This window comes from Perissodus microlepis, chromosome 10 (assembly GCF_051167445.1).
Source record: "Perissodus microlepis isolate ML-2025 ecotype Zambia chromosome 10, ASM5116744v1, whole genome shotgun sequence".
Taxonomy (NCBI): Eukaryota; Metazoa; Chordata; class Actinopteri; order Cichliformes; family Cichlidae; genus Perissodus; species Perissodus microlepis.
The window spans coordinates 33,705,688-33,731,943 of NC_140470.1; the positions used below are offsets into that span (position 1 = coordinate 33,705,688).

A 26,256-nucleotide genomic window follows, 5' to 3' on the forward strand; every position below is an offset into this window, starting at 1 on the left:
CCATGCTAATACTGAGTGGAGTGGATTTTTCTTGTTTGTGGCTCAGACTCAGCGCGCTGCTGGAAACCTTCCTCACACTGGATCTTCTTCAGTATCTTCTTCATCCTGAAGTATTTTGATATTTCTCTGTAAAGTCGTTTCCCTTCCTCTGTTTCTTTATTATTAAGGTTCTCTGTACAAATGTTTCTGACAATAATTCAGATTTACTTTTATTATCATTATGATATTTACATTATCTTGCATTGCTGGGACGTAAGAATCTTTATACATAACAGACTCCAAACCCGTCTAATGGTGTATTTTTACCCAGTGATTCCCAGTACTTCCTCACCTCGTCTTGTTTCCTTTTGTACTTTATTAAATTTTGGAACCATTATTTTTTCATGTTCTGAAAGTCTTGATGTGAGTGTTTGTTTGCATCGACTGTGCTGATGTCTGACTTCAGCTCATTTATTGGTTTGTTTAACCCTTGTGTTGCCCTTGGGTCATTTTTGTCCTCTAAAGAAATCCTTTGCTATCAAAAATGTGTTTTTTATTCATCAAATGGTCTGAAAATAACAGAAGTTATTCATTACCATAGTATGCATGATTGGAATAAGTTTTAAGTAATTTGATTTATTTATGGGGTTTTTATTGGATTTTATAACACCTGTGGTCCTCGTGGACAAAAATGACCCCAAAGTACAAAGTGTTGCAAAGAGCCGTATTTTCACAACATACTGCTTTCAAACATCTTTGATCTTGGATCACTGATGTGTGGGGTCAAGCACTGGTCATAACAACCACAACAACAACAACAACAGGCAGCACAATGAGGAGGCAGGTGCTCTATATTCAATGAAATTTTATTTATACAGCGCCAAATCACAACAACAGCCGCATCAAAGTGCTTCATATTGTAAGGTCGACCCTACAATAATACATACACAGAAAGTAGCTCACAAGCCTCCATTGCGCTGGAGATTTGCATACTTTGATGAGCATACTTTTTTTTACCATGTTGTGCAAAGCAATGACCAGTAGGACAAAGCACATATTGTCCTCTAGTATAATGAGGAGGAAGAATCAATGTTCAGGAAGATCCAGGGTTAGAAGATATAGAAAATATTGTCAATATTTAGAGCACATGCTACCCTTTCTCTGAAAAAGCACATCACCCACCCGCAGAAGAGGAAGAAGGCTATGAAGTGAAGGAAAGTGATGAAGAATCTGAACTATGTTCAAGTAGGTTCTCAGACATCCAGGACATGGTAGTCTGAGGAGCTTGGAAAGAAAGTGACTGGGCTTCTTGAAGTTTCTTGAATTTTCAGAATGTGAAACTGAAATAGAAGATGTGTCAGAGGACTGCACATCTTCCATTTAAATTATGATGAAGAAAAGAATCAAGCAGGAAAGAGGAGTCAGCTGAGACAGAGGAATATTTGCAGTAATGTGAGGAAACACTGATCTGGTCTTCTATCCTCCCCAGTGACAGACGATGCCTGACTCTCTCATGTGCCTCAGAGAAAGACAACCTACCACCAAGCACATATGCCAGGTCTCATACTCCTTCAGTGGCTTTTCTACTCGAGCACTGAAAGCATTACACACAGTGTATTCTGCTTGTATTCTGCTTTTTAACGTTCACATGCCAATGGATGCATCAGAGACCAAGTTGGGGTTCAGTAACTTGCCCAAGGACACCTTGGTAAGAACTCCAGACTAGAGCACACAGAGATTGAACCAACAACCATCCAATTAGCAGATGACCTGCTCTACAGCCAACTCAGTGACAAACAAGGAGGGACAACGAGAGGAAGAAAAATGGACCGAATGCAGCTGTAGGCATATGTGGGTGTGTTGATTCTTACTGCCGCGCATCCAGTAGAGTCGCTACGGCCAGTTTATGACATCCTGAGTCTGGTAGAGAAGTTTTAAAGGTGACAGAAGATTAAACAGAGAAGCACAAAAAGGATATAATTTCTTGATAAAGACACAATAGATGATCATCGTTCATGACACAAACGTGCTCCCATGAGGTGTATGGAACAAGTGGGTGTTTCTCCTGCTGTGATGTAAGATCCAGGTACTGATGTGACTGTATGAGCACCAAGTCCCCTTCAGAGGACTCTGTCCAACAGAACATCCAAGTAAACCAGGGAGCTATGAGATAAAAACATCGGCAGCATGTGATGCAGGTCCAGCTGTACATGGAACATGCTCGTGCACGATGGCAAACCGTCTGTCCTGCAGTCAGGACACGCGAGTTGTCCCCAACATTGCAGGTTTCCAAAAGAAAACAATCACCTGTAACACCTTGTTTACTGTATATGACCCTTGGCCTGCAACTGCAGAAAGAAAGCTGTCCATGATGGGACCAGTGCAGAGGAATGAACCTGAGCTTCCTCCTGCACTTGGGTCAAATATGGACACGCCTTTGTCCTCATGAAAGTTTGCCTTCACTCAGACCCATGCCCTGGTGTTCCTACCATGCCAAAATATAGAAAACTGTCAGGTAATGAGTTGGAATAAAGTTGAATAAAACCTTGAAACACAGAGATGGAGGATATTTTATACTTGTTGCTTTATAAACAGTCAAAGCAAACGGGGTCATTTTTGAGCCCAGAGAACAACAGATGTGATTATTTGCTGCCAGTAAAAAACTTGAAGTAGTTTAAAAACAGCTTTCTAAATTAACTTTGACATAAACCCGTCTGTGATCATCTGTTAAAGCAGCCGACTCTGGTTGTGAAACGATCCCCACGATAACTGATGATTTAATTTATTTTTTACCCGAAAACAAAGAAAAAATTCATTTTTATGAGGTTTTTATCAGACTTAAATTTGAAATGGAATAAAAAAAGATTGTGTCAAAATGTTTGAATTAAGTTTTAATTAAAAGTGGGGGAAAATCCACTTCATATTAATTAAGTATCAGTCAAACTAGATGGGGACATTTTTGACCCCTGAGGACCACAGGTGTGATTATGTGCTGCCATTAAAAATTTATTAACTCTTGAAAAAAAACTTTCTCACTAAAGTTCAACATACAGCACTCTGTAGTTAGACAAATAGTCAAAATTATCTAAACAAGTAAATATTTTATTTTCTTGTTTTATTTCCACTCGAAAACACAGTGTACTTTATGTAAACAAGGTCTGGTGGCCCTAAAATGTATAATGTTGGGTAAATTTTGTGTTAATGTGTTGGTCTTAAGTTACACTAAGATGTAACACTGAATTGATTGACAATTTATACTTTATACTTTAAAAAAAACTCAAATGAAGTGGGGACATTTTTGACCCCTGAGGACCACAGGTGTGTGTAAATCGGGAGGACATTATGAGGGTTAAATCCAGAGTTTCAGACTGCCCCCCCCCCCTCCTCTGTGATAATAAAAGCTGGATGCTGATCACTGTGCTAGCTCTGAATATCAGTCCTTACCCTGACACCATCCCTCTGTGTACCTGATCCAGTGTGTACAGCCACCTTATCATCAGTTATTCCTCCTAACATTCCCGTTACTGTTGTCCTGACTCTAGTCTTCCTTTCTCTACCTGGCCACACGGGTTATATTTATTCTAACACCTCCTTCATTCACTCTCACTTCTACAACAGTGACCTCTAACTTGTGTGGAGCTGTACACAATTAAAGTTGTATGAATACGTCACATCCTCCTCCACCGTCTTCACATCAAACATCCTTGTAGGATAAAATCCCACGATGTTTCCTGAAGGTTATATCTGGTTTCCTGCTCCTGAACATTTGCTCCCAGGCTGCAGATATTACGTATCCTGCATCCAGCAGTTGAATCCAACTACAGACCAGTTTCTAAATTGCCTTTTCTTTCTAAAGTCCGTGAGAAAGTTGTCCTTCTTCAGCTCCAGACCTTTCTAGATAAAAATGGTGCTAGTAATTCAGTCTGGTTTTAAAATGCACCACAGCACTAAAACTACTCTTTTAAAAGTTTCTAATGACCTCTTAACTTTTACTGACTTGGGAGATGCTGCCATTGTCATACTATTAGACCTCCGTGCTGCCTTTGATACCATCATGGGATTCTTATCTCTCGGCTTAAGCCAACCAAAGTCTTTCTGTTGGATTGGGGGATACATCATCCTCAAAAGCCTCCCTGTCTGTGGGGTCTCCCAGGGGTCCATTCTTGGTCCAGTTCTCTTTTCTATTTACATGCTCCCCATGGATTCAATTTTTCAAAAACATGGCATCTCATTGTTATGCAGACGACTCACAGACTTACCTGCCACTGGAACGTAAATCTGTGAGTCCTCTGAAGGCTTTGCTAGATTGTTTGGATGATGTTAAGCCATGGATGGCTTTAAACTTCCTTAACCTAAAGGAACAGAAAACAGAGGTGATTGTGTTTGGTCCCTGTGACCACTGCGACTTTGGCCCTTTAGAAATGTATAAAAAACCCTTTGCGAGGAACCTAGGAGGGATTTTTGACTCTAACATTTGATAAACAGATTAATGCTGTAATCAAGTCCAGTTTCTTTCATCTTCAGCTACTTGCTAAAGTGAAGCCATTTCTCTGTTTTTAGAGACTCTGAGAGAGATATCAGTGCCTTCATTTCATCTGCCTCGACCACTGTAATAGTCTTTACTCTGGTGTTAGTCTGTCAGCCGTCAGCTGGTCCAGAACGCTGCAGCACGGTTACTAACTCTCATTACAGTGGCTGCCAGTTAGTTTTAGAATTAATTTTAAGATTTTATTATTTGTTTTGAAGGCATTGCACGGGTTAGCACCCTCATACATTTCTGATCTTTTAAATTGGACACTCCTGCAAGATCGCTGAGGTCAGCGGACCAAAGATAGGGCCTTTGCTGGGACCGCCCCTTCACATCAGGACCTCCCAACTTTGGACACTTTCAAAACAAGTGTGAAAACCCACTTTTATTCCTTGGCTTTTAAGTCAGAATGAGTTTGTATTACTTTTATTTATTTTTTTATTTTTTTTCCTGTCCCGTTTGGATCTTTAACCATCAGAATTGTTGTCTGAAGGCAGAAAGATGCCAAACAGATTTACTTTACCAAGTGGATCATCATGGCCATATTGGTCCATTTGATTGAGCTTTATTATAATTATGTATTTATTATATTTTTGTTTTTTAAAGACGGGACAGACATGACTGGGGGATAGGACAGGGAGAAAGAGTGAAAGACAGAGAGGGAGAGAAAGAAAACCAGAGGGGAGAAGAGACGGTGAGAAAGGGGGGAAGAAAAAAAACAAAACAAAACACCTGGATCACCTGTATGGAGGAAAAAAAACCAGAAGAGAAAACAAACAACAAAGAGCAACATAATAAAAACAACACCATCACAATAAACTAGCTAGCAGTAGATAACAGTAGATAACAGTAGATACTTTTTAATTTCACCTGTTGAGAATGAAAAAAGAAAACAAGCAGAAGAAAACGAGAGCAACATAATGAACAACATCACGATGATCTATGTGATTATAACAGTAAACACTAAATATTAAACATTATTGTGCAGCACGTAGGATCGACAGCGCACAGTGTGCTTTGAGGTAGGAGCCAAAAAGGGTGTAGTTTGTGTGTGTGAGCTCCCGTGTGTACACCTGTGAGCATGGACGCGCTTGTTTTTAAAAGGTTCCTTTAGTCACTGTGAAAACCCACTTTTGTTCCTTGGCTTTTAAGTCAGAATGAGTTTGTATTACTTTTCTCTTATTTCTTACTCAAATTATCTAATTTTATGATTCTTTTTCTTAACACTTATCTCTCCCTATGTTTTTATTTCTATTAATTATCTTCATTGTACAGCACCTTAGTCAGCGGTTGTTGTTTTAAATGTGCTAAATAAAACAATTTGACTTTGACAAAGTGAGTGTGAAAGTCTGTAATACGGCAGTTAATAATAATAATAATGATTGCATTTATAAAGCGCTTTTCGAGACCCTCAAAGCGCTTTACACTAATCATTCACTCTCACGTTCACACACTGGTGGAGGCAGCTACAGCTGTAGCCACAGCTGGGGCAGACTGACAGAAGCATATCGCCCTCTGGCCATCACCAGTAGGTGGCAGGTGAAATGTCTTTCCCAGTTAACAGTTGTGTGTGTGTGTGTGTGTGTGTGTGTGTGTGTGTGTGTGTGTGTGTGTGTGTGTGTGTGTGTGTGTGTGTGTGTGTGTAAATCATTAATAACACAGTTTTACACTCAACTTTATTTCTTCATTTTTATGGTGGGAGCAAAAAACCAGGTGAACTCAGAGTAGATGATCACCAGTGTGACCTCTGACCCCAAACACCAGTGTCACCTCACACACCCACTTTGTTTTCTGATGTGGAATCAGTGAGGTGTGGTTGTGTTGTGGTTCATTTACACAGGTCATATGTTGTGCTGTAAGCAGAGGCCCACTCACAGGTGCCTGTGACAGGTGTTACACAGAGAACACACAACAGCTCCTGTGATTACAAATGTGTCTCTGAGCTGCTTCTTATCCTCGGATTGAAATCTTTCAGAGAAACTCTTTTCCTTCTTTGTTTTCTCATAAAAGAGGAAAAGAGGATGATGATGAAACGGTCAGAGAGGAAACAAAATATCTAAATGATAAATGATCTGATACGTTCAGTTAAACACACACACGTCTCTCACAGGCGCTGTTGTTGTTTTCCACTGTTGTTGTTGTGTTTCTGTATCTTGGCTCTCAGCTCGCGGCACATCTCTTTGTACTCTGACGTGTTCTTTGAGTACAGGTTTCCGCCCTTCAGCCAGCCCATGATGCTGCGCCTCTCCTCCTCGTTCAGGACTCCTTTCTTGTAGTAACCTTCCACCAGCAGCTTGTCTCCAAGATCGTGGTAGCGCTTCGTTGCGTCTCTGGACATATTTGAGATGTTCAGCGAAAGGATTCCTGCAGAGTTCACACAGCGAGCAGAGAGAGGCGGGGTTTACTCACTGAACAGGAAACGGTGTCTCTGACAGCATCGCACTATATCTGTTACTGTGACCACTGAGGCGAGGACTCATTAATGTGATCCTTGGTGCTTCACGTGTTCCTGTACTAATAATTAACCTGTGTGTGGCTGTGAAACCAGTGTAACCAGCACTCTGTGACTCTGTGCATTAAACTGCTGAAAGACTTTGACCGTTTCATCATTTCATGAAAAACACGAGTTCATTTTTACAGACAGATGTTTCTTTGTGTCGTTTCTATGGTGACGAACATCTTTGCTCATTGTCTCATCAGTAACCTGGTATGTAACAGCACATAGTACTTCTATCTCTACAGGCTTGTTTGTAGCGTACCTGCATCCTCTCTGAGAGAATCGGATGTGACTGGATTGGCTGCCAGCAGCGACATCTTCACCAGTTTTTCCCCGTCTCCAGAAATAAGAATCTCCTCAAGCTTCTCGCTGGAACAGAAGCACGTTAGCTATCCAAAGAAAACTCTGAGTTTAGCTCCAGGACGAACAGATTTGTTCTCACCTGATTATACGAGACTCTTTTCTGTTGCGCCAGGTCAGGCCTGCCTCGTGGTGCGATTTCAGAACCTCTCTGCACAGCCCGCGGTCTCCGTTTTTATCCAACAGTACAAAGAAGTTGGGGCTTTTGTTTTTCAGGTCCTCTCTTAACTTTACGTTCTCAGGGTCCTGCAACGTTTTAAGGGCATTCTGAAACACACATTTAGGTGGGACGTGGTCGGCTTCCACCGCCAACCTGTTTTCACCACATTCTCTTTGGTTTGAGGTTTCCACCCGGATTTTGTACACACTGTTGGCAAGAAACACATTCAGAATACGATTTAATGTGTGTTACACGTGAAGTTCGATCTGCTGGTCGTCGTGGTCACAAATTAAATACTTACTCAGCGTGCGCTCCAACCAAACCCAGACGTCGTTCTTGGATATCTCGTAATTCCTCTGGACTCAAACCTTTCTTGCTCATGTCGCCCAAGATGGCGTTGAAATCGTCTACGGCTTTTCTTCGCGCCTTTCGATCTCCTCCACATATGTAATATCTTCCAGGAGAGTTACAGGTTTCTTCATATCCTTTCTGCAGCTTCAGAGCTCCTACGTATTGGGGTAGGTTTTGCTGAAGCTGAGTGGAGATAAAACATGACATAAGATGAGTTACCTAATTGCTTCCTATCTCCTGTGCAGACTCTGAATAACACAAAGGCTACACCTTCTGTAAAAAGGTAAAACACTGATTGGGTCCATAATCACACAGACCTCCAGAGGCCAAGTCAGGGTGGGCTAAGCCTGTAGAGGCAGCCACAGAGATCGTGTTTGATGAGTCCAAGACGGCTCAAGATGAATTAGAGTTTCCCAGTTTGCAATTTCTGAGAAAAAGAAACCTTGTGTTTACTTGCATATGCAATCAGTGACTTAGTGTTGCACTAGCCAGCCATAAAGGGTGAGACTGGCCCTAGTGTTTTCCCATTTGAACGAGCTAAACCAGATCATTGTGCACCACCTCTGGTTTGTACAAAATCCAAGCAAGTAACTAAGGAGTCTGTTAAATCTGCTCCTGAGCTTGTAAACCCAGCGGCTTTTTCACTCAATTCAGTTTTATTTACACAGCGCCAAATCACAACAACAGTCGCCTCAAGGCGCTTTATATTGTAAGGTCGACCCTACAATAATACATACAGAGAAAAACCCAACAATCAAATAACCCCCTATGAACAAGCACTTTGGCGACAGTGGGAAGGAAAAACTCCCTTTTAACAGGAAGAAACCTCCGGCAGAACCAGGCTCAGGGAGGGGCGGGGCCATCTGCTGTGATTGGTTGGTGTGAGAGAAGGAAGACAGGATAAAGACATGCTGTGGAAGAGAGACAGAGGTTAATAACAGATATGATTCAGTGCAGAGAGGTCTGTTAACACATAGTGAGTGAGAAAGGTGACTGGAAAGGAAAAACTCAATGCATCATGGGAATCCCCGGCAGCCTACGTCTATTGCAGCATAAGTAAGGGAGGATTCAGGGTCACCTGGTCCAGCCCTAACTATATGCTTTAGCAAAAAGGAAAGTTTGAAGCCTAATCTTGAAAGTAGAGATAGTGTCTGTCTCCTGAATCCAAACTGGAAGCTGGTTCCACAGAAGAGGGGCCTGAAAACTGAAGGCTCTGCCTCCCATTCTACTTTTAAATACTCTAGGAACAACAAGTAGGCCTGCAGTGTGAGAGCGAAGTGCTCTAATAGGGTGATATGGTACTACAAGGTCATTAAGATAAGATGGGGCCTGATTATTTAAGACCTTGTATGTGAGGAGCAGGATTTTGAATTCTGGATTTAACAGGAAGCCAAAACAGGAGAAATCTGCTCTCTCTTTCTAGTCCCTGTCAGGACTCTTGCTGCAGCATTTTGGATTAACTGAAGGCTTTTCAGGGAGTTTTTAGGACATCCTGATAATAATGAATTACAGTCGTCCAGCCTGGAAGTAATAAATGCATGAACTAGTTTTTCAGCGTCACTCTGAGACAGGATATTTCTAACTTTAGAGATGTTGCACAAATGGAAGAAAGCAGTCTTACATATTTGTTTAATATGTGCGTTGAAGGACATGTCCTGGTCAAACATGACTCCAAGGTTCCTCACAGCGTTACTGGAGGCCAAGGTAATGCCATCCAGAGGAAGAACCTGGTTAGATACCATATTTCTAAGATTTTCAGGGCCGAGCTAAAGAACCATCACAAAATAAAAAGGTTCTTTAAAGTATGATATGTTTAAGACATATTCATCCCTCCCACCTACCTCCGTCTCAAACTGTCTTATTGAGATTAGATCCTGGTTCTCCTCCAGTTTTCTCAAACTAAACAGTAATAAAACTGAAGTTTTACTTGTTGGTACGGCCTCTATCGTAACCAAATCTCACAGTTTCTCCATTAACACTGAAAATTCTCCCACCCTTCCCTCCCCTCAGGTAAAGAGTTTGGGTGTCATACTTGATAATACTCTCTCATTCCAGTCTCACGTTAATCACATAACCCGGTCTGCAGACTTCCACTTACCTTCATTGACGTGACTACCAAGCACTTATCTGCTGAAGCTCACACTCATACAGACACACACACACACACACATACACACACTCATACAGACACACACACTCTCAGTATTTCGCACATTTCCATGTCTCGTGTCTGTATCGTTCTTTTCTGTCTGGAGTTTCACTGGCTTGTCTTGTTTTGCAGTTTTTGCTCATTACACTTTGTGTAGTCCTGTGTTTGTCTGTCATATGTCACATGTAGCACCAGGGAGAAACGTCCCTTGTTAGCTCTACCTGTTGACCCCTGACCCCTGTCCTGTCCCTGTAACTGGTCCCCAGAATTGTGAGTAGAAGAACGTGTGGATCCCTGTATCACAGCTCCAATGACGATGACTCTTCAAAGCCATCGCACGCACAGTTAAGGCAGGCTGAAGTTTCTTTAACTGGAAACTCTATCGGCTTTCTGGAACAGGATTAAGATTCATTTTTTCCTAAGTTTCTTTATTGCTTAGTCTTTTGAGTAATAATTCATGTAAATGTTGTGTCATTAATTTGGGAAGAAAGAGAACACATAGACCATATTAATAATAACAGCAAGACTTACATTGTTTCTGACCTGCTCCCGAAGGATCCGTGCCTCTTTTCCTACATCACCTGGATTTTTACAGGTGGCCTGGGCAACAGCGTGGTAGAGGCAGTTCTGATCTTCTGAATTTACTGGGATTGCGGTCCCATCTGGTCTCAGGATTTCAAAATGACCAGTGCACGGGCTCTGTTCACCACGAATCCGTTTAGTTATCTTTGAGAAGAACCCCCTCTCCCTGTAAAAAATACATTAATAAAACAAAAAAACAACAAATCAGTCACTCTGGACAAAAAAGGGAAAAGGTGAGACTAACAAATCTCCCTGTAAATATAAGTAGTCCATAACATTTGTTTATTACTTTAAAATTGATTTAAGAGTTTTGATGGGGACCAATAATAATGTTGTTGTACATAAAATCTGTCATGTAAGTTGTGTCCACCAGTGAAGCTGTTGGAATAATATTGATGAATGAGTAATAATCCTTCCCATTCCACTAGAAGCATAAGGAAAATGAATGTTGGGAATAATGTATATAATCAGATTAAACTATAACAGTAAAGGAAGTCAATTCAATTTTGTTTTATATATCACCAAACCACAACACCCAGTGCATCATGGGAATCCCCCGGCAGCCTACACCTATTGCAGTAAAACTAAAGGAGGATTCAGGGGCTGTATCCCAACTCAGGGTCTGCAGCCTTAAAGGCTGCATTTTAAGGCCGATTACGTCACAGTGGCGCGCCGAAGGCTGTCCCAATTCAAAGGCTGCTCGAAATGCAGCCCTCAAATGCGTCCTTCTTTTCCCTGAATTTTAAGGACGTGGCGGTGTAGACTTCGTGGCCCAACATATCCCACAATTCATAGCGCGGCAGTCGGTGTGGATAATTTTGCCGCAGACGGCAGAAGCGGAGCGGCCGAAGAGTAAACTGTGAAAAGTAAGTACTGAATATGATGTCACTTATTTATGTGCAAATGTTTAATAATGAGGAACATTAAAACATTGCTGTTGGCCACATGTCGGCAAAGTTATTTGCCATTAGCGATGTTTGTACGTTCAGCGTTTACTTGCTTTTAAAGCCTTTAAAATATAATAATACAATAGTCGACTTTAATCTTACAGAGAATCTGATGATTTTATGGATAATTAAAGTCAGTCATATATCCACAAACACACCAAGCTGAAAGTCAGTGATGCTGCTCGGTTTGCAGTCCTGAATATCACGGCACAAGCAGGATTCACTGCACTGTTAATGTTAGCTATGTTATATTGCTGCCTCTGCTCGGTGGTGTCGAGCCAAACGGACTTTAACGTGTGTTTGAATGAGCTGACGGTTCACTCGTTAAGCTGAAAGAAAGATGCTTTAATCACAGCAGTCACACATGTGTCCACTGGACCATCTGGAACTCTTCTTGTTTAGCACTCGTAATAACACAAACACTAAATCCTGCTTCTCTGGTGCTGTTGTGTAGCAGTGTGTACACCTGAGACTGTCACCTGTCTGTCTGTCCTGCACTCTCTCTCTGTTTCTTTCTCTCTGATTGTGGAATAAAAGTATGAACATGTGTTTATAAGTTACACTTGTGTTTGAATCCTGCAGCTTATCACACATTTGATTTCCATGTGTGACGACTGCAAGTGTCCAGAGTGAGGACAGACCGAGGGACCCACTGCTGCACATCATCTGTGAGGCTTTGCACCCCTGATGATCCACCAGGACAAACTCAGCAGTGTGTGAGGAAGAGGAGGAGGAAGAGCCAGCAGCAGCTGACAGATGGAGAGAATAGACAGACTGTTCCCTGTTTGTGAAGGACTGCTAGGAAAGTTTAACATCACTGTCTGTCCTGAATCAGTCTTATTAGGTAATGTTCAAATAATGTGATCATCCAGTGTTTTCAGTGTGGGAGAAAGTACTCAGGGCCTTCAAGTTACACACTATGAAAGGCAGCAACAAGTTTAATGTTCAGAAACCTAAAGTCTGTATCAGCAGCAGAATGGAGCTAAAAATAAATGTTTGTTTCAGTTCTATGAAGCTTTGAGTATTTTGGATCAGTAGCTGCTGTGTTTGTTGCATCATATTGCTGTAATTGTTTATATGCTTTATATATTCTGAGCTAAGTTGATCTATAGTGTTACATCATATTCTATAAGGATGTTATGTGTTTGTAGACTTTCTGCCCAGTTTGACCCATTTAGCAGAAGTCAGCCTGTTTAAGGCTCTGATATCTATTCTGTATGACTTAAAGCAGTTATGACATGGTCTGATTTTCTCACCCAATAAAGGAATATTTCATATATCAGTCGACTCTTCATTCTATCAGACACAGTTTTCACAGCTCGTACATTTGCTTTTTACACATATATGTAAGCATTGAGCCAAATTTAGTAATGACAACATATTAAATGAACAATATTTGTCTCTTATATATAATACATCTGTATAGACACTGTCACAGATACTTGAGTGTCTTTGAGTAAAGATTTAAGGTGATAGGACATATAAACAACTGCAACTTGAATCTTTACTGAAGCTCAGTATTTGACACAGAGTTCACTCACATGTGCTGTACCAGTGTACCTGCACATGTGATGTGACAATAGAAGTGATTTGATTTGAGAGTTCAAACTCACTGCTGTAATAACTAATAATGATTAATATAATAACTATAATATTGGCCATATCATATTTACACTGACTTTAGTCTCATGAACAACATTAACTAATTGTTATTTACTAGCTAATCTTAAATGACTGTTCAGTACAGAAATGAAGCCCAACAATCATGTTTTACAGTCCTGTGGTCTCAGCCTCAGATACTTATTAAATCACACAAAGCTCATGTAGAAACAAACAAACGAACAAAATATGTTCTCCTTCATCTCTGTCAACCACACGTTTCCAGCTATCATGGTTGCTAGGCAACCTGGGCAGCGCGACGGAGGCTAGACCGTCCCATTTCACAAGCCTCACACTTCCGGCCTTAGCGGTCTTTGAGTACGCGGCCCTTGAGGACCGTTGAGGCTGCGTACTTTAAGGCTGCAGACCCTGAATTGGGATACAGCCAGGGTCACCTGGTCCAGCCCTAACTATATGCTTTAGCAAAAAGGAAAGTTTGAAGCCTGATCTTAAAAGTAGAGATAGTGTCTGTCTCCTGAATCCAAATGTGTCCTATGTCTTCTAATGATGCTGCCTAATGGAAGCATGTATAATGTAAACAGAATTGGTCCGAGCACTGAACCCTGTGGAACTCCATAATTAACCTCAGTGTGTGAAGAGGACTCTCCATTTACATGCACAAACTGGAGTCTATTAGATAGATATGATACAAACCACTGCAGTGCAGTACCTGTAATACCTACAGCATGTTCTAATCGCTCTAATAGGATATTATGGTCGACAGTATCGAACGCTGCACTGAGGTCTAGCAGGACAAGCACAGAGATGAGTCCACTGTCAGAGGCCATTCCCAGCAATTTCAGGGTTCCTTCAGTGTCGCCTGCCTTCGCCTCTGACAGTTGACTATGGCTGCGGAGTCCCTAGCTTCACATTTCTCAAAACAGAATCACCAACAAAAGTGGCGAGAAAACTACGTGAGAGATCAACAGGTGGTGTACCGGGGTGTTCTGTTTAGAGCTACACTTCCTCCTCACCGTCACCCAGCCAGCCTTCTTTCTTGTTGCTCAGGACTATCTGCTGAGGAAGAGCTAATGGTAGCAAAGCTAGCGTTGCCCGCACTAACTACTAACTGTCTATGCCAGAGTCCAGAGCTGGTTTTCCATTCACTGAGCCTGGCCTCCAGAAGTACAATCAGGCAACATTTCTTTCCAGTATCTGTGCTAAACAGAGGAGAAACTAAACATTTGAGACGGAACTAATGACTCAGCTACAAGCTAAGCTAATAGCTACGCCAAAGACACTCATTGGGTCTTTAGTGTGGGTGACTCAGCAGAAAGCGTGCTTTGGATAAACCACATGAAGATTACAGTTTGAAATAAGCCTTTATCTGAAGGTATATACTTAAACAAGTCACACATGGTAACAAAACACTACTGTGCACTGTGTTAGGAACAGGAAGTGGTACGAGAATGCCAGAAAAAATAAAAACTGGGGGGGTACAGGAAAATAACTGAGTCCTTCCCAGTTCACAACCAGTAAACCAACACAGGACGAGTCATTATAGTGGGACCACAGGATGTCAGGATGCCAGCTCTGTGTTATTATTCACCATGACTGGTGTCAGTTCTAGCTGTTCAGTGGGTTTCTGATTTGCCCTCAGATTAAACAACTACACCAGTTTGGGGAAAACAGTTTGTTAGTTTGTCCCCTGATTATCAGACAGGAGAATAATTATTAAGTTTTTAGATAAAGTTTCTTTTTGACATTGATTGCAGTGTGTGATGATAATAGGGTTGATACACTCCTCGTTAGAAGGACACGAGCACTAACCCCACAGTGTGAAGGGTTAACTAAGAGGCACAAACAGAGCTGAGTGTAGCTACATGCTCACAGAATACAGACAGGAAGGGCTGCTTGTATGATAACAGGGCGTTCCAGTGAACAAGAAATAAACACTTAATAGTGTTCCTTTAAGGCGGACATCAGCATGGAAATAAAACATCCCTAACTGTGAGGTAGGGAGTTTTCTCACACAGGACAAGATCCCTGACTGGAGGTTAATGACCGCTGCCATGAGGAACAAATCAGGGAGTGCTGAGCCTCAACCACGACATCTCCCCATCAATAGGCAATCACAATTATTCCCTGTTTCCATGTGTCTAATATATACTTTGAATTATGAATTGTACTTCACTTCTCCATGTACAGACTGCCTGACACTGAGAGGTCCACAGCTGTGCAAGCCCAATTTTAACTGCCTGATAATAAAAGAGAGTGAACTGCTAGACTGTCTCCTGAACTTCTCTCAGCAAAGAAGAACCCGACAGTATCAAAACCAAAGTCTGGAAATTGGGATGGGGAGGGTTACCCTTGCAAAACAGGTCAAAATTAACTTTCTGGCCAATATGAGTTGGTCAATTAAAAAAAATATTATTTTGACTTATTTAAATGAGAGGCGCAATAATATCAAATATGTATGTGTCACTCACTGTGTTGGATTTTCTGGCTCCTTCTTCAGTTGGAGGACTATATCGCCTGCTGAGTCCTCCTTCCCAGGAAAATAGTCTTCTGACAGCTTCTTTCCATCTTTGTCCACCATAACCAGTTTGATTCCTTTGCCTTCCAGAGCATCACTCTGGGTGAGGACGTGGATGTCCAAAGCTGTAGCAGGGCGGTTAACATCAGAAATGTCCTCAATGTAGCACTCCAAGTCTTTCTTGTCAGACTCTGACAGGGACTCACGTGGACGCTGGATGACCTTTTTCATGTTGTACTTATACTCCTGGCTGTTAAAGAAACTTTGGGTGTCAGCCCTACCAAGTATGTTGCTAACAGCACCACCAACAGCATGGTTTATTTCACTTATGCACATTTTGCTCATGATGGAGGTCATATGCCTGGAACAGGCCTCAACATAAGAGTTTGAAACACTTTCTGCAATCATGTTGATGAGTTTATCTTTAAAGCGTTTTACATCTGATAAACTGTGCCTTTCATCCTGGTCATTCCTTTCTTGAGGTAGTTTTTCCATGCTTTGCAAGAGCTTAGGAACAAAGGTGTTGTTAATGACTTTCTCTGTTGGTACTGAATTCCATATTTGTACAAAGGCTGTGGCATATTTAGCTGCTTCCAAACCCATTAGAATATTTTCTATTCGATCGGACCCTTTTTTGCTCTTTATGTGTTGTGTTACAGCACCACAGACCGCTGAAAGGCCATCAAGAGCCTTAAGAGCCATGGTACAATTCATCATCAGGCCAGGAATCACTTTTCTTGTTATCACATCCACTGACTGAAGCATTTCTTCCTCACACTCTTTGTGAATTCTGAATTCACTGGACCCATTCTCCAGGACATTCTTTGGTATTCCTGAGCAAATGAAGCTTGTGAGAACTTCATCCAGGTTACGGTTGGCTTTTATGAGTGAAAGCACCTTTTCCTCAAAGACTTTCCTCAGAACGTTTTGGAAAAAAGCATTAATTGCCTTCTCAGCAGTATAACTCAGAGCACTGAGGCATCCTTGCTTCCCCAGTTCCTGAACTGCATACTTCCCTGCCTTCAGAAAACACTGTTTTACTGTGTAGGCACTAGTCTTTGCTCCTGCGATCAGACCTTTTGTGCCACTACGCACTGCACTTGCAGCTTTCTTTAGTCGGCTGAATCCACCAGAGATCAGAGACAACCCGATGCTGATGGCCTTGGAGATTGCCCATTCAGCCCAGTCAAAGCCTCCTTGTATCATTCCTTTGATCCCTTGAATCATGTCAGATACTCCCTCACAGATCAGTCCAAGTCCAAACTGACTGGCACCACCACATGACAGAGCACAAACAAGAACACCTGCTGCAACTTGAAGGGCGCCGAGAGCAAAACAAGCAAGGGCATCATAGCAGAACTCGGGCTTCTTTTTAACCTCAAAGACTGTGCTAAGGCCATTCTCATAGAGCATCATCAGCTCATTGGTGGTGATTAAATCTTTATCTTTGGAAAGATGGTACACACTGGAATCCTCTACTTCTGCATCACCTTTGCTGCCATCGAGCTGTCTCAGAGTTGTCAGGGCACTTTCGATGTATCTTTTCCAAGATTTGAAGATAGTCATCCTGGCTTGCATTTGGATCTGGAGGTTGCTGTTTGTGTGGTGTGGAACAAAGCCACTCGTCACTGAAAAATTACAAAACATCATCGTATTTGTTGATTCTGAGAGATAGACATCCACTGCAGACTGTGCTTCCTCCAATAATTCCTTTGCCTCAGCTATGTAGCCTCCTTTTCTGAGGTTGAGTGTGATGTAAGCTTGATTATAAAGCGCCACAGCACTGTAGAAATGATCGCACTCTGCAGCTCTCTGCCAGTAAGTCTTTGCTCCAAAGTCACATTTGGTTTTGTTCATGCAGTGCAGGTCAGTTCTGCTTGCTGCCTGTTTGATGTAATCATAGAAGTTATAGCTCGTCCCCTGCAGGAGGAAGTCACCAGTCTTCTTCAAGTGTTTGGTGAGGTCTTCTCTCAGCTGGCTGATATCGTCATGTCTGCTGATGTGCTCTTCATGAAGGATGAGCCACAAAGCCCACGATTCTTTCAAAGCATCCAGTGCAGTCTGATAGTCGAACTTGTTCTGATGGATCTTAAAATATTCAGGAACATCCTTCAGCTTCATCTTGGACAGGTCACTCCTTTCTTCCACCGTGTAATTCTTGTCAAAGTTACAGAGAAACTGACAGAAACTGGAGAACAGAGTTTCCTTCATGTCAATTTCACAGAGTTCATTTTTCTCCATGCTGTCTAAATGTCTGAGCTCATACTCCTCTCTGAGCTGTCTCATGGTTTCGATGGAATGGCCTTGGTAGGCTGGTGCAAGATGGCCCTGGTTGAGAACCATCTGAACCATCCCTGGGTTTCCTTTTCGGGCGGTGCGTCCAAAGACCTGTCGCTCCACACGGTGACTTCTAGGAAAGTATGTGAGGAGCACAAAGAGACCTCCACTCTCGTTTACGTCCTGCTGAACGTGTATGTCTGTCCCACGGCCGCCGAGGTTTGTAGCAATGATAATGTTTCCCCGGCTAAAGTTCTGCTTCTCGATGTTGTGCTTCTCGCTGATTGTGTACATGGTGATCTCATTGGCTTGCCTTTCTGGAACATGCATGTTTGTCTTCAGCTCATCTGCAGTTTTAACATCTTCACAAATGATAAGAACAACTTGGCCTCTGTCTGCAGCTCTCTGTGCAGTTTCACAGATCACCTGGATCCACTGCGTGTTGCCACCACTCACCTGAACTGCTGGCAACTCAACAAGCTTTTTACAGCGGTGAGCTGGAATGACATAGCTTGCTGTTTGGTAATGCCGTTCTAGAAATACTTTCTCAGCTTGCCCCCCTAATGTCCCAGAAACACCAAAAATGCCTTTTCCATCGAGGTACCTTTTAAAGAAATGGACATTCGACATGTAATTTGTTACATTGGACAGCTGTGAAATGGCCAGCTGGTGCTTCATCTCCAGAAACTGTTGTAGGCCGTCACCCCATCGCTTGTTTTTCTCCAACACCCCACTGGCCTCAAAGTCCACAGGAATTATGGCATCATACTGATGACTGTCAGCATCACTGAAACCACCTGCGTCAGCTTCAGGTGCCTTCTCAATCATGTACTCTCTTCCCTGAGTCATTCTGATGGCTTTTAAGGCGTTCTCGGCAAAAACTGGTAACTGATTCTCAATGTATGTTTTCAAAAAAGAGGGGATCACAATAAATCCCTTACACTCATCCAATGACTTCACTGAACACTCGTCAGAATATTTAATTGTTGACTTTAATTTGTCCACAGCTCCTTGGAGGAGGGATTCCTCGGACATGATTTCACAGGTACAGCCATTCTCCAGGAGAAGCAGGCTGACATCAGGGTCTCCATGAGAGCTGTCCTTCCTGTAAAGTTTGGCTTTGTTGTTCATTAGTGAGTAACAATTTACAGATACACCGTTTTCTATTTTTGTCTGAACTTGTCTCAGTAGCTCACACTGTTCTTCTGGTCCAATGTTGGCCATGATTTTCTCAGTAGCTTTCCACCTGGCATCCTTAAAGCTGTCAGTCTCTGTTTGTGTCTGACCATCTGCTTTATTTAATTCATCCACATCCTCCTGTGAATAAAACCCCAGCTGGGCACCAAGAATAAGTATGTCAGCAGCTGAAACATCTTCTGATTCTGAGCCAACCACTGCTTGCATTACAGCCTTGTGGAAGTGCTGGATCCTGGTTCCCCACCTGATCTCCCCAGTTTCAAACATTTCTATTGGCTTGCAAGATGACATCATGGCCCAGATGCTTGCCAGGACTTGCTCCATGTGCCTTAGGCTGCCGGCTTGGTGTGACAGGAACGTGACCTGGACACCGCTGTCCAACGTCATGTAGTCCACCTCATCTACTACCACACACTCAAACCTCCTCGGACCTCGGGTAGTCTTCTTCTCAAACTCTTGCCTCAGCGTATCTGCTGCAAATGTACCAACAGTGCCATAAACGACCTGCTGGCTGTATGCATGCTCATGCAGCTTGTCATGATCTTTAAAAGAGCAGCTATCGATTTGTGTTGGAGGGACCGTGGATGATGTAATACCAAACACATCATATAATTTTCTCCACTTATCCTGATCACGACTTGCTAACAAAGGAGAGCTTGTCACAATGTCCACCTTTATGCCTCGGGTGGCCTGTATTGTAGCAAACATGGCTAAAATACAAGTTTTGCCCTCTCCAGTGCTGATTTCCAACAGACAACCTTTCTTATCCCCAGACTGTGGCAGCAGGAGCAGCAGCAGTGATGCCAGCTGACTGGGTCTTGGGAAGTAGCCCTGAACATGTTCACCGCTTTGAGTGGTAAAGGCGGTGCATTCCTTTACAGCTCTGGATACGATGATCAGGACTTTCTTCAGAGCATCAATCTTAGGATTGTTAAAATCGAGAGCAGTTATTATCTTTTTACAGTCTTCAATCATCTCCCTGTTGATGGGCACACTTCCATATTTGGGTAGCTCTTCTTCAATATATGTCAGGACTTCTCGCAGGAGTGACAGGACACACTCTGGAAAGTTTTTGTTTTCCATTTCAGCCAAAAGTGTGCAAGCATCTTTGTCTCGCTCAGCTTTGTCCACACAATGTTGGATGTACTCTGCAGGATCGTCTTCATTCAGGGCAGAGAGAGCGTCGTCACAGCTCAGCCCGTACGTGCACGCTTTGTGGAGGCTTTTTGTGACTGTTTCCTGATCCATGCTTAAGGTCTTTCCAAGGAAACGCTTGATGTCTTTTGGTGCCCAGAGGTTGTTGAAGACAATTTGACTGACGATCTCCTTACCTGATCGGGGTAGCTTTGAGGACAGATCCAGAACATTTGCTAACACCTGTTGGGCCAGTGTTGGGTTGTCAGCATGTAGCTGTTCCTGCAAACTGAGGAGGAACTCTGTCTTCTTGTCTTGTCCATTTTGGAGGAGATCTTCAAAATCAGGGTCACCCTCTAAGGTCACCTTCAGCACTGCCTCCAGGATGTTGAACCTCTCAGTCAAAGACAGCAGCACGTATCCAGTAGTCTGATCCAAAGCCCACAGTAACGAAGTGGGGACGAAGTGGGGGTGCTCATTAAAATATTGTAATGTCAGCTTATTTTGGAGAGTCTTCATCCTGTCTTCCAGCTGGATCTGTAAATGTTCATCCTCTCTGATGTCATACTTTGATAGAAGTTTTTCAAACTTCTCATTAACATCAGCGACCTGTATTACAGAGGAACAAAGACACGAGCGTAACAGTATCAGCAGCAGAAAACTGTATGCAGGGTCAGATGATGTCATCCTCACCTGACCATAATGTTGAATTATTATGAATGTTGTGGGTATCTGGCAGTAAGGACAACAAACGTCTGTTCAGAACTGTGATGATGTTCTGCTATGAGGACCTTCAGGAGTAGCAATGGATTTTTTAATCTGCCTGGTTAAAAGGAGACCTATATAACAAAATATTATGCTAATTATTAATGTTATACTAATATAATATTATACTGATCCTGAACTGTTTACAGTTCAAAAAAGAGAAATTTGTCATCTTCCGAAGTATAGGGTTGGGACATAGTTAGGGTTGCGATGACTTAAATGTTAGACATTTAAAAGGACCCAGAGCCTCTTTGCTATCCTTTCCCAGATGCCCGTAGCTGTTATTACCTGAGGCCGGACCCTACCTCATCTCTCTCTATGTGATGTGCTTCATCTTCCAAGAGCTGGTGTAGAACTTGAGAGTGCTGCTGACGGTGCTCCCAGGTTTTGAGGTTTTCCTCCTCCTGAAGCCTGTTGTGTGCTTCAGAGAGTTTTTTTCTTAATGTTTCATTCTCCATCTGCTCTTGGATCTTCCTCTGTCGCTCAAGCTCTGCCTGACGCCTTTTCTCTTCTTCTTCTTTCCTGCGTCGTTCCTCTTGTTGGCGTTTCTCACGTTCTCGTTTCTCTTCATCAATTCTGCCTGTAGAGAAATGAATGCATGCTTAGAGAAATTAAATTTGTTTTTAATTTGTTAAAAGCTTCTGACATGAAACCCTGTTACACTGCAAAGAGCTTGGTATTGGCTCTCACTGGAATACTGTATCACTTCCTGTTCCTGGTACACACTGGTGGTTTGTGCAGCGACATCTGTGTAGCCCAGTTCATTTCAAACTCTTACTTAGCAACTTATTTCATCCTGTAACCTATGTATGATTTATCAGGGCACACTTCCTCTTCAATCAGCTGCAAATTGTATTCAGTGTTCACTTCTTGTGTCATTAGCAGTGTGGCCTGTGTTTCTGTGCTTTCTTCACTGGCACTTTCCTGCTCAGTGTGTCAAGTGTTTAGTTATTGCTTGGCCTATTTTGGGGATAATAGTACTTATAAATAATAATAAATATAAAGTATAAAGTAGTAATAAATATAGCTTGTTCATAGGTTTGGAGGACAAACCACTGAAAGTAAGCCTAAAACTGGCCAGGAGTCTGTAGCAGGTGTGGGCCAACGTAGCTTAGCCTGATTAGCTGTCCCACACCAGGTCCTCCTGAGCAGCAGGGAAATCAGGCGGGTGGGTGACTGTGAAGAGGAAATGTAGCAGCAAACTATTTCTCCAGGCTAAATGATGATCTTCTAAATTTGTGACACGCCGTTTGCTCTCCAGCTTACGAGTCGTCTGCTTTAAGGTAAGTTGTTGAGAATTATACCACGGAGTCAGGTACTTCTGATTTGAGGCTCTATTGTTCACAGCAGCTACAGCATCCAGAGTGACGTAGTCAGTCACTCTAGGCTTTTGTTAACTTTCCGATTTCTTTCCGGTGTGTGAACTCTGGTCTTATTAAGCAGTACACACCACTGACTGATACTTACCAAAGTTAGGACAACGGTCAACAACACTACCTAACATGTTGTGGACCAGTTCAAATTCTTTGTGGTCTTTACTCTCTCTTATGGTGTACGAAGCGCCACCACCTGCACCAGTGAGGTCACTTCCTGAGTGATCTCCGTATCTAAAGGAAAGGCCCCAAAATGGTGGTAATGCATGCAGGTACTCTCCTGTGCTGTTGCCACGCACTGTACGCACACCCTGAAGGAAAGAGAGGGGGAGGGACTAGGATGAATGACCACACACAAGGGTGAAACTTATAATTTGGATTTGTAGACTTACCTCTCTCCCCTTGCTACAGTAGTGAAATGTGTAGGGGGTCTCATTATGTATCGTATAGAAGCTCCACATGGTTCAAGCTCTATGAGACAAATGAAAGAGAGAGAATTTAGAGAAGGTCAGAAGAAGCTTTACTAACATTGTGGAGATGACTGGGTGCTGAGAGAAAAGCTGTGACCACATGAATGTCTCTCATCAGGTTTGTGTCCAGAGTGTGGATGTTTGGAACAACCCAACAGTACTGGCAGACTGACAGTTACTATCAGGGCTGTACTTTTACCCTCTAACAGAATACACGGCATTCGTTCTGAATGCAGACGCTTACAGTTGTGTGACTGCAGTTGTGGGCCTTAAATGGATACTTGGATCTTTAATATGCAGTGAGATTGTGTTGGTCATACATGTATATATGTATGTATATATACATATATATATATACATAACCCTGCACACAACTCATACAGGTGTATTGCCACATATATTAGATAGGTCCTTGTTTGCCTGTTACTTATGACATCATTATCCATTTCCGGGTCCAAATGATCCTTCAGTTTTCCAAATCAAACAAAAACTGGGAGTCAGAAGCATCCAGACCGTTTCAGCTACAGTAAAACGATCAGTGTGGACGTGTCACAGTTTCCTCAAGTCAGCCAACCAGCTCGCTTCCTGTTTATCTGTCAGAATCCGCCCAGTAAACGTGTTCCCCTGGAGACCAACTATAAACATCTTATGTTCACGTCATCTACAGCCACTCAAACCAACCACCGCAAAATAGCAACTTTAATTACCGTCCAGAAAGCAGTGATTCATGTCATTCTGATTATTTATTGATTAAAAATATTTTTTGTGCTTTTTTACATCTTTTAATCAGCTTTTCTTTATTTAACAGAGTTTTCTGTATAGAAGAGGAACTATCTGACTTCTGTGAGAGTCTCATTCTCAGATAGCGTGCAACAACTCTCTGCATTAAATACCAACAGCAACCTCAACTTCCTGTTTAACACATGGATGCAGCTACAGCTGTTCTTACCTGAGAGTTCAGCCTCGGGTCAGGACCGCTTACGAAACCTGAAGGTAGCGCTGCACAAGACATGTAAAAACATGACAGCAACTTTTAACTAATATAAAAATAAAACTTTAACGTGGCCCGCGATCAAAAATGACTGATCAGTAGAATATGAACTTTAATGGACTGAAATTGAAAGAGTAGACTAACAGAGATTCATAAGCATTGACTTGGAAAACATCAAGGCTGCAGCAGATATGACCATGTAGATGTTAGCATTCACAAGAAAGATAAAAATGATTGGAGTCATATTCCAAATTATTAGAAAAGCCAAAATCAGTGACCTGCGCAGGAGACTAAAAATCAATGTGATAAAGTTTTACTTACAGGAATCTCAACCCTGAGCTCAAAGACTGCAATCCTTGCAGAGAGTCAAATCTTCTTCATGTGCTGAGTTCTTCTGCCGGTGCTCATGTACAGCAGGCTGCAGAGGGCAAGGGGAGGACAGGGGAGGGCCGGGGGAGGGCTGGGGGAGTGCCTCCAATCTGTTGTGTTAACTCACATTATTCCCACGTGATTTACAGGAAACTGAGCCAAGGCTATACTGGGCTCATGAGCTATGGATGAACTGTGGGGGAAATAAACAGCTCCACCCAGCTCTGTTATCAACTCTGAGGACATGGTGATTAACCCTTATCTGAACATGAAACCTGCTCCTCAGACATGAGTCCTGCAGTTAAACTGTCTCTGACAGAAGAGCAAGACTCGTCGGGACTGGCGCTGCGGTCTGAAGGCCTGTGATACAGCTGACGTTATGTAACCTGCATACATTAGTCAGACACACTGCATACAGTTCACAGGGTCAACGTCACTCAGATAACACGGGTTTATATATACTGTAATGGCCCTGGTTTACCTGACACAGCCCTCTGCCCAGCGTTCCTGCTCAGTCGTGGACCCTGAGTTTAAACAGCAGGCAGGAGGAGCACGCTCTCCACTGAGGAGGGGAGAAGGTCAGCAGCAGCTCCTGGTCCAGGTTCTTCTTCCTCAGGACACGGAGGAGGGGCAGCTGCTGCTGGGCCTTCTTTACCAGGGTGATGGTGGTGTGGGTCCAGGTGAGGTTGGTGGACTATTTGGAAAATGGGAAATGCTGCCCTGGCTAAACTACTATTTGTGTTGAGACATGGCAAACAAAATTGATTCATGTTTTTGGCTGTAATGTGACAAAATGTGGAAAAGTTCAAGGGGGCCCAATACTTTTGCAACTCACTGTAGTTTGTCGGTTTAACAGTTTCTGCCTGTCACTGTTCCCCGTCTGTTTTCTTCCCTGGTTCTTCCTGACCTTGTACTTTCTCCTCACGTTCCCTCTTTCCTCGCTCCCTCTTTGCACTGACAATCATACACAAATAGATTGTGTTCAATTAGATGAAAAAATGACATTAATATGAAAAACACCTATTAAGGGCTTGGCCATATCATACCGTTCACGGTAATACCGGTATAATGTTGGGCAACGATAAGAAAGTAAAATATGAATATGGGAAAAACGCGCATGCCAGTGCCTTTGTTTTCATACACACATGGTAGAAAAAGCAGATCGTTGAATGAAACAGATGAACCTGAACTGGTTTGTAAAGATGCTGCAGCTTCAGTGGTGTGGAACTGGTTTAGCTTTCGTCCATCAGATACACAACAAAGCACTGTTTTTGGTAGAACAGAAGGAAGCGGGCCAAATAACCTGGGCCTGCACGGCGTCAATGCATTAGCCGCATGCACGGAGCGAACCACGTTAACTCGCTAACGGAGATTTGCCGCATTAACGCGGTTATGGCGTTATATTATACATATTTATGCTGAGGATATGTCGGCCGGTTTCCACTGGAAATGCCTTTTGGTTAAACTGTCAGCGAGGAATTTGCATTTGCACTGTTGAATTTTTATATAACTTTAATGCACATAAGAAGCAGCTGCTTGTTTAAGTGAAAATACATTGATTTTTTTTCACTAATAAAGTTGTGGAGTTGTAAAGTATTTTGTCTCGCGTCAATTATATCGTCAGTTATGTCGTTATCGCAAAGACAAATATTTTGGGCCATATTGCCCTAATTAAGATCACTAATGAAAAAGTCCTCTCACAGTGTACTTTCAACCAAAGGGCAAATAACCAAACCACATGAACATCTAATAAAAGATATAAATACTGAAACACTGATCCAACATTATCCTTGATTCACGGATCATTTGATTTTACACTTTTACCTGAATGTGGCTCCTTTTTTTGAAACCTGTCTCTCTGTACACAAACACACACACACACACACACACACACACACACACACACACACACACACACACACACACACACACACAACAGGAGTTATAAGGTTAATGAGCATCCAGTCAGTTAGCTAGTTAGTACCTTGGCAC

General features: G+C 42.5%; 1 protein-coding gene across 1 annotated transcript; it reads right to left on the bottom strand.

Moving 5' to 3' along the window:
- Positions 1 to 4,967: 4,967 nt before the first annotated feature.
- Positions 4,968 to 24,299, bottom strand: LOC146379821 (uncharacterized). Its single transcript, XM_084941047.1, has 11 exons — positions 24,217 to 24,299; positions 23,854 to 23,903; positions 22,827 to 22,905; positions 22,529 to 22,745; positions 21,367 to 21,641; positions 15,642 to 20,905; positions 10,556 to 10,772; positions 7,826 to 8,058; positions 7,447 to 7,731; positions 7,267 to 7,373; positions 4,968 to 6,871 (listed from the first exon to the last, which is right to left on the bottom strand). Exons 3-11 carry the CDS (start codon positions 22,893 to 22,895, stop codon positions 6,612 to 6,614), a joined length of 6,927 nt encoding a protein of 2,308 aa, XP_084797173.1. The 5' UTR covers positions 22,896 to 22,905; positions 23,854 to 23,903; positions 24,217 to 24,299; the 3' UTR covers positions 4,968 to 6,611.
- Positions 24,300 to 26,256: the final 1,957 nt, after the last annotated feature.